A 16,861-nucleotide genomic window follows, 5' to 3' on the forward strand; every position below is an offset into this window, starting at 1 on the left:
AAAGGGAGAAAAAGCCTTTATAAGTCAGGCCCTTAGCTTGTGAGCGCTCTGGGAGCAGGGGATACCCACAATGGAAAGCATTGAGCCCAGTCATGTCCTGGAGGAGGAGGCTCAGAGGAGCCAGAATATGATATCACGTCTGCTCCCTTTCCTTCCTATTGCAGTATCACAGGCCATTGCTCCTTCACAGCTAAGGATCCTCAGCACTTCCCCCAAGCTTCTCAAATCCTGTTACTGGTTTTGCCACAGAGAAATATTTTCTGATGATACCGCTGAGCCCATTTCTTTGCAGCGTTGTACCATAGCCTCTTGTCCTAGAACATTTCTTCCTCTGAAAATATGCTTGATTCTTGTGCATCATTTATACCTTTGATGTATCTGAATGTTTGTTATCATGTCAGCGCCCTCTCCTTTCCAGCCTAAGTCCTAGATGACTCTGTACTATTTAAACTCAGTGTAACTCCCCTGTTTCCTCACTGACCTGATGAAGTCAGGAAAGCTTGCAAAAGCTTATCAGAGATGTATTGAGATCAGTAAGAAGATCTCACCCCAATTTCTACACATGCTAGATAAAACCTGATCTAAGGCAGGTGTTAATTTTTTCCCATTTACCAAACCCACAGGAAATAGTAGGCGAGGGCGGCATACTACGCTATTTATCGTGGGTCCTGTAAAGTCCAATTTTCATTTTCTACTTCCTCATTTGCATGCGAGGCCATGCTAATTTTAGCACAATCTCACTAATGACAAAGGGGAGCATGTGAACATGCAGGTTATGGCCTTACTGCATATCATTCTGTTTTATGTGTCTGCCTGCTAAAGTTTATTGCATAGGCCCTTCTTCAGACACAAGTCATAGATGGGTCACATCTGAAAACGAGAATTATGTCATCCTTAGATTCTTTCTATTGGGCCAATATAAGACTTATCCCAGCCTCCTCAAGAGGCAGTATTGTTTCCAGTGTCTGTCTGACTGAATGGATAGCTCGACAATGAAACAACCCCAAAGCACTGTTCCAGCAGAAAGTTAAACGGAATCAGCCATGCAAGACGACATGTTTGCTACATTTAGGAGGTCTTTATTGATTTAGCTAAGAAACAAATCATGAGTATAATGAATACAGCAGTAGCTCCGAGCCACTCAGTGACACAGACCATAAGCACTGACATTTATTTCTCTTGGAAGACCAGTTCCCCATATGGACCTCACCCAAAGATGCACACAGTGCCAGTAGCCAGCCGGTGCTTGTATTCGTAAAGAACAAAGGTTGCTTGAGGAAAGTTGCATTTCATGTCTAGCTTCCCAGGGACAGCATGAACAGTAATCCCTTCTCCTAGACCTTCCCCCAACTTCTGAAGCATCCTCTGGGCCAAGTAGGACTTGGCATAGTCTGGGTTGGCTTCAATATTAGCATATACATCTGGTGGTGGATTGGGTAACTTCCATTCCAGGTCCCCAATTAGTTGGTGGATTTTGTTCTTCTCGAGGAAGGAAGGACTTTCACTGTAACATGCCACCACCTGAATGCCACACTCATACCTCGCTGAGATGAAGTTTCCTCTCACCAGAATCTCCTGGGTGCTCTCCTCAGAGTAGTTAGAGACCATCACTGACCACTTAAGCCAGTCATAATTCTTTTCTAGTTTCTTCAGAATGCCAGTTGCAATCTCCTCATTCCTCAGCTTTTCTTTGACCTCTGACTCTAGGAACTTCTCTACATCCTCCTTTGCCTGCTCCTTGAAGTAGTGTACACACTCATAGGACGCTGCCTTCATACGCTTGTACAGGACCTCCATCTTGTCCGACCAGCGGGACATCATTAGGGAGCTATCCCTCCCAGTGAGGGAGCCATGGGTAAAGAGACAGAGAAGACCTATCCCAATCACAAAGTTGATCTTCTCACAGAAGGCCAACATCTCCCATCGCCGTGGCTTGTGCTCCAATATCACCTGCTCCAGCAGTGTGGTTTGATTGGCTAGGACAGAGACCCCCAGTAGGCGATTGTACAAAGCATTCAGTTGCCTCTCAATTTTATAATCTACAACATACTGCAGAAAGACCTCTGTCTCTCTTTTTGTGAACTGCTGATTGGCTCGGACAACCGTGCCTAACTGGTAGTAGACCACTGTGATGTTGTCTTCACAGTGTACCACGTCTGCATCATGCATTAGGCCTTTCCCAGAGGCCAGTTGTCTATCAATAGCATCCAGGTTCTTTCGGACAAATTCCAGCTCCTCAGATTTGGCAGTGCCTTGCAAGTAAGCCTCAATCCCTAGGACCACTGACCTCATGGACTGCAGGTACCCTACAGGCTCCAGCACCTTCCCAAACAGTGCCATCCTTTGCCTGGCACAAGGTCCAAATGATTTCTTCTCTCAGGAACTAACTCTGCAACTTTGAGATTGACTGCAAAAAAAAGGGTTTTGTTTAGAAAGCTAACGTCAAGTGGTTCTTTCAGTTTTAGCATTTATTGACTGGAAAATACAAATTGACATAAACATCTTGTTTTCAACTCAGTCCTAAAGATCAGTGGCTCACCACCCAATCCTTGAGATCCACCTGGCTACTCTGGCTTTAAAGAGTTCCAGAATGAATATGCATGAGATATTTGCATGCACGGACCCCCTACATCCCAATATTTCTCATACATACTCTTTGGCCAGGTTGGTCCCAAGGACTCGTGTAAGGCCCTGGGAGATAAAGTGAGTTGTGCAAGATCACACAGTCAGTGACAGGGCATTCTGCAGAGGAATACAAAGAACTATGGCACATGGAGATAAAGTGACTTGCTGAGGGTCATACTGAGAATTAATGCCAGAGCTCGGAGCAGAACAGAGGTGCAGAGAGCTCTCACACAGAGGAGTCTTGAATTCATGACCCAGGATTTATCTTGAATTGTAGCCAAATATTTTCCCCATTAGACCATTTCTCCTGAAAGCTTGAGTGGAGATGAGAAGTCTTTATCAATGAGTGGCTTTTTCTTCCCTGAAGACCTTAGTGATGGGTTTTAAGCACATAAGAACATAAGAAATTGCCATACTGGGTTGGACCAAGGGTCCATCAAGCCCAGCATCCTGTTTCCAACAGTGGCCAATCCAGGCTACAAGTACCTGGCAAGTACCCAAACACCAAGAACATCCCATGCTACTGATGCAATTAATAGCAGTGGCTATTCCCTAAGTAAACTTGATTAATAGCCATTAATGGATTTCTCCTTCAAGAACTTATCCAATCCTTTTTTAAACACAGCTACACTAACTGCACTAACCACATCCTCTGGCAACAAATTCCAGAGTTTAATTGTACATTGAGTGAAAAAGAATTTTCTCCAATTAGTTTTAAATGTGCCCCATGCTAACTTCATGGAGCGCCCCCTAGTCTTTCTATTATCTGAAAGAGTAAATAACCGATTCACATTTACCCATTCTAGACCTCTCATGATTTTAAAGACCTCTATTATATACCCCCTCAGCCGTCTCTTCTCCAAGCTGAACAGCCCTAATCTCTTCAGCCTTTCCTCATAGGGGAGCTGTTCCATCCCCTTTATCATTTTGGTAGCCCTTCTCTGTACCTTCTCCATAGCAACTATATGTTTCTTGATATGAGGCGACCAGAATTGTACACAGTATTCAAGGTGCGGTCTCACCATGGAGCGATACAGAGGCATTATGACATTTTCCGTTTTATTCATCATTCCTTTTCTAATAATTCCCAACATTCTGTTTGCTTTTTTGACTGCCGCAGCACACTGAACCGACGATTTCAATGTGTTATCCACTATGACACCTAGATCTCTTTCTTGGGTTGTAGCACCTAATATGGAACCCAACATCGTGTAATTATAGCATGGGTTATTTTTCCCTATATGCATCACCTTGCACTTATCCACATTAAATTTCATCTGCCATTTGGATGCCCAATCTTCCAGTCTTACAAGGTAGGGATGTGCAGAGGGACGTCATACGATGCATTCGTGATTCAGATTCGTCGGGGAGCAAATGCGTTGCATTCGGCCATATGGCGCCCCGATGCGTTAATACGGTGAGTTATATTCGTGTCCCAGCTAAAATTAAAATTAACTACAACCCCCCACCCTCCTGACCCCCCCAAGACTTACCAAAACTCCCTGGTGGTCCAGCGGGGGGTCCGGGAACTATCCCCTGCACTCACACCCTCGGTGCTGGTTTCATCATGGCACCGATAGCCTTTGTCACAGGGGCTACCGGTGCCATTGGTCAGCCCCTGTCACATGGTAGGCGCACAAGATGGCGCCGATGGCCATGTGACAGGGGCTGACCAATGGCACCGGTACCCCTGTGGTAAAGGCTATCGGCGCCATGATGAAACCAGCACCGAGGGTGTGAGTGCAGGGGATAGTTCCCGGATCCCCCGCTGGACCACCAGGGAGTGTTGGTAAGTCTTGGGGGGGTTCAGGAGGGTTTGTTTAAATTTTTATTTAGGTGGCCGAATAAAACAGAAATCTGTTTTATACGTGGGGAGTCACGATGCGTTTCACCTCCCCACGTATTTAACAGATAGGACAAAATACATTGCGGATCACAAATACGTGGAAAACGGATGCACACCCCTATCACAAGGTCTTCCTGCAATTTATTACAATCTGCTTGTGATTTAACTACTCTGAACAATTTTGTGTCATCTGCAAATTTGATTATCTCACTCGTCGTATTTCTTTCCAGATCATTTATAAATATATTGAAAAGCACCGGTCCAAGTACAGATCCCTGAGGCACTCCACTGTTTACCCTTTTCCACTGAGGAAAAGAGAGGAAACTCTGTTTCCTCTCTTTTAACCACCTTGCAATCCACAAAAGGAAATCGCCTCCTATCCTATGACTTTTTACTTTTCCTAGAAGCTTCTCATGAGGAACTTTGTCAAACGCCTTCTGAAAATCCAAGTATACTACATCTACCAGTTCACCTTTATCCACATGTTTATTAACTCCTTCAAAAAAGTGAAGCAGATTTGTGAGGCAAGACTTGCCTTGGGTAAAGCCCAAAAAGCAACAAGGTAGGCAATCTAGAAAAGCCGTGAGCAATCGTAGGAAAGTAGATGCCAAAGAATGTCTTTTTCAATATCTTTATTGGATGGAGACATATGAAAGCAATAAAAGAAGAAGAATTGATTTTAGTTACATTAGATATTGAAGCATTGTATACTAATATACCTCAAATGGCAGCATTAGATATTATTTCACAAGTTTTAACGGAACGTACAACACATAAACGCATTCCTAATGAATTTGATAAACATAGCTGAAATTGCATTGACAAAAATTTTTTCTGTTTTATAATAAGATTTATCAACAAATTAAAGGCGTAGCTATGGGCTCCACAATGGCCCCCTCAATAGCGAATCTGTATGTGGCTAATTTTGAAAGTATTTTCCTCAATGAGCATATTTTTAAGGACAACATTATAATGTGGAAGAGATGGGCGTTTTTATTGCTTTCATACTCTCCAGCCAATAAAGATATTGAAAAAGACATTCTTTGGCATCGCCTTGGGTAAATCCTTGCTGGATGTGTTCCATTAAACCCAAATCTTTCTATATGCTCTGTAATTCTGATTTTTAGAATAGTTTCCTCTATCTTTCCTGGCACTGAAGTCAGGCTAAGTGGTCTATAGTTTCCCGGATTGCCCCTGGAGCCCTTTTTAAATATTGGGGTTACATTAGCCACCCTCCAGTCTTCAGGTACAATGGATGATTTTTCATGATATTTACAAATTTTTACTAATAGGTCTGAAATTTCATTTTTTTAGTTCCTTCAGAATCCTGGGGTGTATACCATCCGGTCCAGGTGATTTACTACTCTTCAGTTTGTCAATCAGGCCTACTACATCTTCTTGGTTCACCATGATTTGGTTCAGTCCATCTGAATCATTACCCATGAAAACCTTCTCCAAAACGGGTATCTCTCCAACATCCTCTTCAGTAAACACCGAAGCAAAGAAATTGTTTAATCTTTCCACGATGGCCTTATCTTCTCTGAGTGCCCCTTTAACCCCTCAATCATCTAACGGTCCAAATGACTCCCTTACAGGCTTTCTGCTTTGGATATATTTTAAAAAGTTTTTACTGTGAGTTTTTGCCTCTAAGGCCAACTTCTTTTCAAATTCTCTCTTAGCCTGTCTTATCAATGTCTTACATTTAACTTGCCAACGCTTATGCATTAAACTATATTCTTCTGTTGGATCCTTCTTCCAATTTTTGAATGAAGATCTTTTGGCTAAAATAGCTTCTTTCACCTCCCCTTTTAACCATGCCCGTAATCGTTTTGCCTTCTTTCCACCTTTCTTAATGTGTGGAATACATCTGGACTGTGCTTCTAGAATGGTATTTTTTAACAATGACCACGCCTCTTGGACATTTTTTACTTTTGTAGCTGCTCTCAGTTTTTTCTAACTATTTTTCTCATTTTATCAAAATTTCCCTTTTGAAAGTTTAGCACGAGAGCCGTGGATTTGCTTACTGTCCCCCTTCCAGTCATTAATTCAAATTTGATCATATTATGATCACTATTGCCAAGCGGCCCCACCACCGTTACCTCTCTCACCAAATCCTGTGCTCCACTGAGAATTAGATCTAAGAGCGGTCTCTCCTACTGGTGGCACTGACTTCAGCAGAGCTCTCTCTCCTACTGATGGCAGTGGCTTCATCAAAGCGCTCTCCTGCCTACCAGTGGCAGTGACTCCAGCACAGCATTCACTCCTACAAATCACAGTGGTTCCAGCACTGCTCTCCTGCCTACCAGTGGCAGTGTCTCCATCATAGCGTTTAGTCTCTTAAAGGATAGGTTTGTGAATACAAGCGTGACTCTTAGCATACAATATTGAGGTAGCAGGTAACGGCATAGACAGACTACTATCGGTTACAGAATGGGTAGAAGTCCATAGGGTAAAGTTCACTTGTTGGTAATTGGATTCCATTCTGTAGACGTATTGACATTGTTCAGGCTTAGTTGAACTGGTAGTGAAAGTCACTGGCGTTGAGAAGTATTGCAGGCACAGAAGTTCTGTAATTCCCATTTAGGAGTGGGCCCTTAGGCAGGGTAGAATCTTAGCAATGCTTGGCGAGTTGATACTCGAGCTGGAGCGGTCCTTGACTGATGGTAGAAGATGGACATCCTCTGGACTACTTGAGAGCAAGCGGGGTGTAGATGTATCTTGGAAAGGCACACTTGGACAGGCACCTAGTTGGATGTTGAAGCTTGCAGAGGATTCCAGAGAAGAGATCGCTGGACTTGAGCTCGGGGTGGTGAGCGAGGCAAGCATGTGGTAACTGTGAGTACTGAAGAAACTGAGCGGGAAGAGCGAAGAAATTTGCTGGTTCAACTCAAAGAGATGACCGATGCTCCAGGCCCCATTGGATGGATGACAACAGATGGGGTGCCTCCTGCACGTTGTCTGGAGAGAAGTGCCACAGGCTGGCGAGTTCAAGACATCTCTTGCAGGATGGTGAACTTGATGGATGAGATGTGCAGGATTCCAGCAAGATAAGCTCTACGGAGCAGGCGAGTCCTGTGAGTAGAACAAGAGTGCTCAGAAGGAAAAGAATAAAACATTCTGGACAAGATGGTCGTGCAGAACAGGAACCAGATGCTGCAGCTTGGAAGATGATGGTAAACCTGGGTGCAGGTGCCTTCTGCAGGTCATACAGCAAGTGTACCCAGGCCAAACAAAGTTTCAAGAAGGCACTCGGTGGAAGCAGATGCTAGAGCCTCTAGCAGTAAAGAAAAATAAATTCAAAGCAAGCTGGCGCCTCCAGCAGGTCGGTAGAAAATTTGAGCAAAGGTTTAAGAAAATGTTTCTTGGCAAAGAAACTCTGGAACTTGGCATAGATCCACCACAAGGACATGAACGCCGAACACATGGCCTTCGCAATCTGTTAGGAAGCGCTAGGAGAGCGGTTCTGCTTACCAGGAGATGTGTGTTCTTGGACCACAGCTCGACCCCAGAGGAACTCCGAAGAGGTGTCGCAGTAGGCGAGGCATGCCCGAGCATGGGCTGGACAGGAGCGAGGCTGGACAGAACACTGGAGATACTGACCCTCCTCCGGACCTGCACACTTCTGAAGACCAACAATGCAATGGTGGTCGTATGAACAGTCCTCCGACCGTTCCAAGCCCTTTTGGACCTGCCGCTGGGTAACGGCAAGAAGCAGCAGGACGGATGAAGACCAGAAAATGGAGATTCAAACGAAGACTCAGGAACAAGGTACTTGGCTGCACAGACGAAGACTCAGGAACGAGGTACTTGGGTGCACAGACAAAGACTCAGGAACAAGGTACTTGGATGCACAAGGTATTTAGAAGACTCAAGCAAAGTACTGGGTTGAGACTGCGATGCAGCGTGCCCTACATAGTTCACCTGCGGGACTTGTCGCAGTCCATGCTGGACTCGAAGAGCCTCTAGACGAGATGATGGAAACTGATACTGGAACATGGCGAAGATATTGAAGAGGCCTGCACCGAGGCGCGCCCTACACAGCTGCCAGTGGCTGGTCATGGACCATGCTGCAATGGAGCAGGTTCAAACAGGGTCTTAGGCATGGACGGTGCAGGCACAAGGTATCCGAGGGCAAGCAAAGTTCAAGACACGGACCAAGACACGGCTTGGCTTCAAGCAAGGGATTCCCTCCGGAAGCTTGAGCTGCAGTAGTGAAGAAGGCATTGTACCACGAAGCTCCCTACTCAGCCCACCCATGGGACTGGTCGCGGACCACAACATGGCACGCCAGGAAAGGTGGTGACGAGGAACCTGGGGTTCAGGACATCGGGACTGGATCATAGACATCAGGAACAGGAGACTGACAGTTAAATCACAAGCAGATTGTGATAAATTGCAGGAAGACCTTGTGAGACTGGAAAATTGGGCATCCAAATGGCAAATGAAATTTAATGTGGATAAGTGCAAGGTGATGCATATAGGGAAAAATAACCCATGCTATAATTACACAATGTTGGGTTCCATATTAGGTGCTACAACTCAAGAAAGATCTAGGCGTCGTAGTGGATAACACATTGAAATCGTCGGTTCAGTGTGCCGCGGCAGTCAAAAAAGCAAACAGAATGTTAGGAATTATTAGAAAGGGAATGGTGAATAAAATGGAAAATGTCATAATGCCTCTGTATTGCTCCATGGTGAGACCGCACCTTGAATACTGTGTACAATTCTGGTCGCCGCATCTCAAAAAAGATATAATTGCGATGGAGAAGGTACAGAGAAGGGCTACCAAAATGATAAGGGGAATGGAACAGCTCCCCTATGAGGAAAGACTAAAGAGGTTAGGACTTTTCAGCTTGGAGAAGAGACGGCTGAGGGGGGATATGATAGAGGTGTTTAAAATCATGAGAGGTCTAGAAAAGGTAGATGTGAATCGGTTATTTACTCTTTCGGATAGTAGAAAGACTAGGGGGCACTCCATGAAGTTAGCATGTGGCACATTTAAAACTAATCGGAGAAAGTTCTTTTTTACTCAACGCACAATTAAACTCTGGAATTTGTTGCCAGAGGATGTGGTTAGTGCAGTTAGTGTAGCTGTGTTTAAAAAAGGATTGGATAAGTTCATGGAGGAGAAGTCCATTACCTGCTATTAATTAAGTTGACTTAGAAAATAGCCACTGCTATTACTAGCAACGGTAACATGGAATAGACTTAGTTTTTGGGTACTTGCCAGGTTCTTATGGCCTGGTTTGGCTTCTGTTGGAAACAGGATGCTGGGCTTGATGGACCCTTGGTCTGACCCAGTATGGCATTTTCTTATGTTCTTAGGACTGGATCACAGACACCAGGAACAGGAGACAGACATCAGGACTGGATCATAGACATCAGAAATGGATCACGAACGTCAAGACGAGACATGGAGCTCCGACAGGAAACGAAGAACACAGGACCTTGAAGAAGAGCTGGAACAGCGAGACTCCTGGAGCGCAGGACAGGAACATCCAGGAGCATCTTACGAAGGCAACGCTGGAATGAACGCTGGGCCCTTTTGTAGGGCTGAAGAGGACAACGCCCAGGGAGGAGCCAGCAGGGGGCCACACCTGGCTGGCCCTTGAAGAGCAGGAGAGAGGCGCGTGCCTGCGCCCTAGGAAACTGGAGAAGGGAGAATGAAGAGAAGACTTGCTGGTGGCGTCCCCAGCCACGTGGAGAGCCCAGGATGGAGCAGCCCTGCCGTGGAACTGAAGGAAGGCAGACTGCGAGAGCAGCTTCTAGCCACGAAGAGAGCAAGCAGGAAGAGCAGGAGAACTACAGGCACCGGCAGGGACGGCTTCCCTGCTGGGCGAGGACCCCGAGGACGGCAGGAGCAGCAGCGGCAGTCCCTGTTGCGAAGAGAGGAGAGCATGATCTGCAGCGGCTGACCCAGCCGCATAGGAGGCTCCCGGCGACTCAGCCCTGCCACGCAGGGCAGGAGAACGCAGCTCCCTTGCCGTGTTGGAAGAAGGCAGCGCTAGCAGCCTGACTGCCGCGGGAGGTAAGGGACCTGCCTGCGCTCCTCGCGGGCAGGTTCACAACACCTTGCTGTAGTTACACAATGTTAGATTCCATATTAGGAGCTACCACCCAAGAAAGAGATCTAGGCGTCATAGTGGATAACACATTGAAATCATCAGTTCAATGTGCTGCGGCAGTCAAAAAAGCAAACAGAATTTGGGAATTATTAGAAAGGGAATGGTGAATAAAACGGAAAATGTCATAATGCCTCTGTATCGCTCCATGGTGAGACCGCACCTTGAATACTGTGTACAATTCTGGTCGCCGCATCTCAAAAAAGATATAATTGCGATGGAGAAGGTACAGAGAAGGGCTACCAAAATGATAAAGGGAATGGAACAGCTCCCCTATGAGGAAAGGACTAAAGAGGTTAGGGACTTTTCAGCTTGGCAGAAGAGACGGCTGAGGGGGGATATGATAGAGGTGTTTAAAATCATGAGAGGTCTAGAACGGGTAGATGTGAATCGGTTATTTACTCTTTCGGATAGTAGAAGGACTAGGGGACACTCCATGAAGTTAGCATGGGGCACATTTAAAACTAATCGGAGAAAATTCATCTTCACAATGCAGAATTAACCTCTGGAATTTGTTGCCAGAGGATGTGGTTAGTGCAGTTAGTGTAGCTGTGTTTAAAAAAGGATTGGATAAGTTCTTGGAGGAGAAGTCCATTACCTGCTATTAAGTTCACTTAGGGGTAGATTTTAAATACTTGCGCGAATGCGTACTTTTGTTCGCGCACCAGGCACGAACAAAAGTACACCAGATTTTATAAGATACGCGCGTAGCCGCGCGTATCTTATAAAATCCGGGGTCGGCGCGCGCAAGGGGGTGCACATTTGTGCAACCTGCGCACGCCGAGCCCAGCGCACGCTGCCTGTTCCCTCCGAGGCGGCTCCGATTTTGGAGCGGCCTCGGAGGGAACTTTCGTTCGCCCTCCCCCCACCTTACCCTCCCTTCCCCTACCTAACCCACCCCCCCAGCCCTATCTAAACCCCCCCCTTAACTTTGCACGCGTCGGCCAGCTGCCCCGCTCCGTGGTCCGGTCCCGGGGGCTGTTCCGGAGGCCGCGGCCACGCCCCGGAACGCCCCCGGGCCAAACCCACGCCCACGTCGCCACCCCCGAAACACTGCGCCCCGCCCCCTAAACGCTGCATCATCCCACCACGCCCCCGACTCGCCGACAGGAAGCCCCGGAACTTACGCACGTCCCGTGGCTTTACGCGCACTGGTGGCCTATGCAAAATAGGCCACCAGTGTGCGCAGGGGTTTTAAAATCCGCCGCTTAGAGAATAGCCACTGCCATTAGCAATGGTTACATGGAATAGACTTAGTTTTTGGATACTTGCCAGGTTCTTGTGGCCTGGATTGGCCACTGTTGGAAACAGGATGCTGGGCTTGATGGACCCTTGGTCTGACCCAGTATGGCAGGTTCTTATGTTCTTAACACATTCTCCCAATTCCTAACACACCCTCCCAACCTCACACACAACAGAAAAATGCAATCTCCCAGTCCCTTACAACCATTACACACTTCCGACCTAATACACAAGAGAGCAACACATTCTCCTAGTCCCTTACACACCATTATACTCTCCCAACTTCACACAGCAAAGAGCACAGTCTCTCAGTCCCTCACACAACCTCACACACAACAGGGCAACACATTCTCTCATTCCCTAACACACCATCACACCCTCCCGAACTCTCACAGCAAAGAACACAAACTCTCAGTCACCAACAAACCATCACACCCTCCCACGCTCACAGAATAAAGTCTCCCCGTCCCCAACACATTATCACACCCTCACACACAACAGAACACAATCCCCCAGTCCCTAACACACCACACCCTCCCAACCCCCAACACATTATCACACGCTCTCACACAACAGAACACCACAATCCCCCAGTTCCTAACACACCACACAATCCCCCAGTCCCTAACACACCAAGGAACACAGTCATCACACCCTCCCAACCTCACACACAACAGAATAACACATTCTCCTAGACCTTAATATACCATCACCTCTTGACCTCACACAGCAAAGAACATAATCTGCCAGTCCCTAACACAATACTGCACCCTCCCAACTTCACTCACAACAGAACACAATCTCCCAGTCCCTAACACACCACACCCTCCCAACCCCCAACACATTATCACATGCTCACACACAACAGAACACCACAATCCCCCAGTCCCTAACACACCAAATCCTTCCAAACCCCAACACATTATCACACGCTCACACACAACAGAACACAATCCCCCAGTCCCTAACACACCACACCCTCCCAACCCGCAACACATTATCACACGCTCACACACAACAGAACACCACAATCCCCCAGTCCCTAACACACCTACACCCTCCCAACCCCCAACACATTATCACACCCTCACACACAACAGAACACAATCCCCCAGTCCCTAACACACCACACCCTCCCAACCCCCAACACATTATCACACCCTCACACACAACAGAACACCAGAATCTCCCAGGCTCCAACACATCCTCACAACTTCACACAGCAAAGAACACACTATCACACTCTCTCACCTTCACTAAGCGCAGAACGGTCTCCCAGCCCCCGACGCATCATCACACACATCCCCACCAATCTCACACGGCAAAGAATAACACAGCCTCCCAGTCCCCATGAGAACCTTCTGCTCTTTTATAGAAAAGGAAGTTACCATAGCCCCCTCCCAATCCCAACCAGCAGGCTCACCTTCCCCTCATTTCTCTTATTCCTGTCACTTACTGTTGTGTCTCACTCCGTCTGCTCTTACAGTTTCAGCCACTGCAGCTTCTTACGCTGGCACCAATGTGAGGGAAGGACACCTGCTCCTTCAGCCTCTGACGCTGGCACTGAGGTGTGGGAAGGACACCTGCTCCTTCAGCCTCTGACGCTGGCACCGAAGTGTGGGAAGGACACCTGCTCCTTCAGCCTCTGCACTGAGGTGTGGGAAGGACACCTGCTCCTTCAGCCTCTGACGCTGGCACCGAAGTGTGGGAAGGACACCTGCTCCTTCAGCCTCTGACGCAGGCACTGAGGTGTGGGAAGGACACCTGCTCCTTCAGCCTCTGCACTGAGGTGTGGGAAGGACACCTGCTCCTTCAGCCTCTGACGCTGGCACCGAGGTGTGGGAAGGACACCTGCTCCTTCAGCCTCTGACGCTGGCACCGAGGTGGGGGAAGGACACCTGCTCCTTCAGCCTCTGGCGCTGGCACCGAGGTGTGGGAAGGACACCTGCTCCTTCAGCCTCTGACGCTGGCACCGAGGTGTGGGAAGGACACCTGCTCCTTCAGCATCTGACGCTGGCACCTAGGTGTGGGAAGAACACCTGCTCCTTCAGCCTCTGACGCTGGCACTGAGGTGTGGGAAGGACACCTGCTCCTTCAGCCTCTGACGCTGGCACTGAGGTGTGGGAAGGACACCTGCTCCTTCAGCCTCTGGCACTGAGGTGTGGGAAGGAAACCTGCTCCTTTAGCCTCTGACACTGGCACTGAGGTGTGGGAAGGACACCTGCTCCTTCAGCTTCTGGCGCTGGCACCGAGGTGTGGGAAGGACACCTGCTCCTTCAGCCTCTGACACTGGCAGCAAGGTCTGGGAAGGACACCTGCTCCTTCAGCCTCTGACGCTGGCACTGAGGTGTGGGAAGGACACCTGCTCCTTCAGCCGTTGACACTGAGGTGTGGGAAGGACACCTGCTCCTTCAGCCTCTGGCACTGAGGTGTGGGAAGGACACCTGCTCCTTCAGCCTCTGACGCTGGCACTGAGGTGTGGGAAGGACACCTGCTCCTTCAGCCTCTGACGCTGGCACTGAGGTGTGGGAAGGACACCTGCTCCTTCAGCCTCTGGCACCGAGGTGTGGGAAGGACACCTGCTCCTTCAGCCTCTGACGCTGGCACTGAGGTGTGGGAAGGACACCTGCTCCTTCAGCCTCTGACGCTGGCACTGAGGTGTGGGAAGGACACCTGCTCCTTCAGCCTCTGACGCTGGCACTGAGGTGTGGGAAGGACACCTGCTCCTTCAGTCTCTGGCACCGAGGTGTGGGAAGGACACCTGCTCCTTCAGCCTCTGACGCTGGCACTGAGGTGTGGGAAGGACACCTGCTCCTTCAGCCTCTGGCACTGAGGTGTGGGAAGGATACCTGTTCCTTCAGCCTCTGACGCTGGCACTGAGGTGTGGGAAGGACACCTGCTCCTTCAGCCTCTGACGCTGGCACTGAGGTGTGGGAAGGACACCTGCTCCTTCAGCTTCTGACGCTGGCACCGAGGTGTGGGAAGGACACCTGCTCCTTCAGCCTCTGACGCTGGCACTGAGGTGTGGGAAGGACACCTGCTCCTTCAGCCTCTGACGCTGGCACTGAGGTGTGGGAAGGACACCTGCTCCTTCAGCTTCTGACGCTGGCACCGAGGTGTGGGAAGGACACCTGCTCCTTCAGCCTCTGACGCTGGCACTGAGGTGTGGGAAGGACACCTGCTCCTTCAGCCTCTGGCACCGAGGTGTGGGAAGGACATTCTACCTTTGAAACTATTGTTATCTCTCCGAGGCAAATATTAAAATTTTCTTCATGTGATGTCAACAGGATCAAAAGTAGTAAGGAACAGGATGTCTGGGAGTGGCATATTGCCCCCATATTGCTCACCCCCATCAGGTCAAGAAAGGTGGCAGTGACTTTCTAAAGGCAGGTGTTATCTCTGCAGGAGAAGCCTGAATAAGACCAGTGATTACAGTAATGTGGAACTGTGTTCATTACCCACGGTATAAGCACATCCTAGTCCCTCTTACCAGCATCCCACAGTGTACAGACAGCCTCCAGTCCCCCTCCCATCCCTCCACGTTATACACACAGAGCCTCCAGTTCCCCTCCCATCACTCCACGTTACTGTGTTCAGTTCTGGAGACCGTATCTCCAAAGAGACAGAGACAAGATGGAGGCGGTCCAGAGAAGGGCGACCAAAAAGGTGGAGGGTCTTCATCAAATGACTTATGAGGAGAGATTGAAGAATATAAATATGTACACCCTGGAGGAAAGGAGGAGCAGAGGTGATATGATACAGACTTTCAGATACTTGAAAGGTTTTAATGATCCAAAGACAACGACAAACCTTTTCCGTAGGATAAAAATCAGCAGAACCAGGGGTCACGATTTGAAGCTCCAGGGAGGAAGACTCAGAACCAATGTCAGGAAGTATTTCTTCACGGAGAGGGTGGTGGATGCCTGGAATGCCCTTCCTGAGGAAGTGGTGAAGACCAGAACTGTGAAGGACTTCAAAGGGGCGTGGGATAAACACTGTGGATCCATAAAGTCAAGACGACGTCAATGAAGAGTGGGTGGCTCGCCAGAATGACGGCTACTGCCTGGAGACAATACCCTTATTAAATAAACATACACATGGTTACTGTGACTCCAACATCGCTCTAAGCTACAACAGCAAGAGGAAATGTGGAAAAAAGGATTCACACTCACAAAGAGGGGATTGGCTGGCTTGTTACGTCGGTTACTAACCCAAACCAAATAAGCCTGATACTTCACTTTCAATGCATATACAGCATAGCTCTCTGCTTCAATGGCAGGGGAGAAGAAAAACTGATACTTCACGCATATCCAGCATAGCTCTCTGTTTCAAAGGCAGGGGAGAAGAAAAACTGATACTTCACGCATATTTATTTATTTTATTTATTTGAGGTTTCTTTTATACCGATAGCCGTTTGCACATCGTATCGGTTTACATACAACTAATAACTTATGGGCAAAGCCCCTTACAAAGAACAGTATAACAATGTGGAAACAAATATACAGGAGATATAATTGTAATAAAATAGAACTATACAATAAAATACAAGAGATATATATGTATGTGCGAGTAGGGAGTATAGGAGTTACTTAGGGAACTATATTCAAGAGGATATCTTAAGGAGAACACTTATGCTGGAGGGGTCATGAAATTATCAATACAATAACTTCAAAACTATAACACATTGTAGGTACAAGGTGTAAAAAACAGCAGTGAGGAGCAGAGTAATTTAGAGATTCAAATGGAGGGTAGGGGAAAACAAAAATGGAGATAAGGGGGTGGAAGAGAGAGAAAGAGGGTGAGGGAGGGCAGAAAGGAGGGCTTATAGATGGTAGGAGAGAGGGAGATTCATGAGCTATAAGGGGGTGTCAAAGGGGTTGTGAGGGTAGCAGGAAACGCTTAGGGGGGTGAGAATCAGAAATGAGGGTTGGCTTAACAATATCGAGTTGAAGGATATCGTGTTGAAGGGTCTTCCTCATTGGGAGGGGGGAGCATGTGGGTAGGCCTGTAAGAACAACCATGTTTT

General features: G+C 47.9%; 1 protein-coding gene across 1 annotated transcript; it reads right to left on the bottom strand.

Moving 5' to 3' along the window:
- Positions 1 to 1,076: 1,076 nt before the first annotated feature.
- LOC115091739 lies at positions 1,077 to 14,276 on the bottom strand. Its single transcript, XM_029601909.1, has 2 exons — positions 13,292 to 14,276; positions 1,077 to 2,407 (listed from the first exon to the last, which is right to left on the bottom strand). Exon 2 carries the CDS (start codon positions 2,338 to 2,340, stop codon positions 1,207 to 1,209), a length of 1,134 nt encoding a protein of 377 aa, XP_029457769.1. The 5' UTR covers positions 2,341 to 2,407; positions 13,292 to 14,276; the 3' UTR covers positions 1,077 to 1,206.
- Between the last annotated feature and the right edge of the window lie 2,585 nt (positions 14,277 to 16,861).

The sequence above is a fragment of the Rhinatrema bivittatum genome, chromosome 5 (genome assembly GCF_901001135.1).
Source record: "Rhinatrema bivittatum chromosome 5, aRhiBiv1.1, whole genome shotgun sequence".
In the NCBI taxonomy this organism is placed as follows: Eukaryota; Metazoa; Chordata; class Amphibia; order Gymnophiona; family Rhinatrematidae; genus Rhinatrema; species Rhinatrema bivittatum.

What these genes read in the sequence shown, in the direction of transcription:
- LOC115091739 (XM_029601909.1), bottom strand. Translation starts at nt 2,340, where the DNA reads ATGGCACTGTTTGGGAAGGTGCTGGAGCCTGTAGGGTACCTGCAGTCC.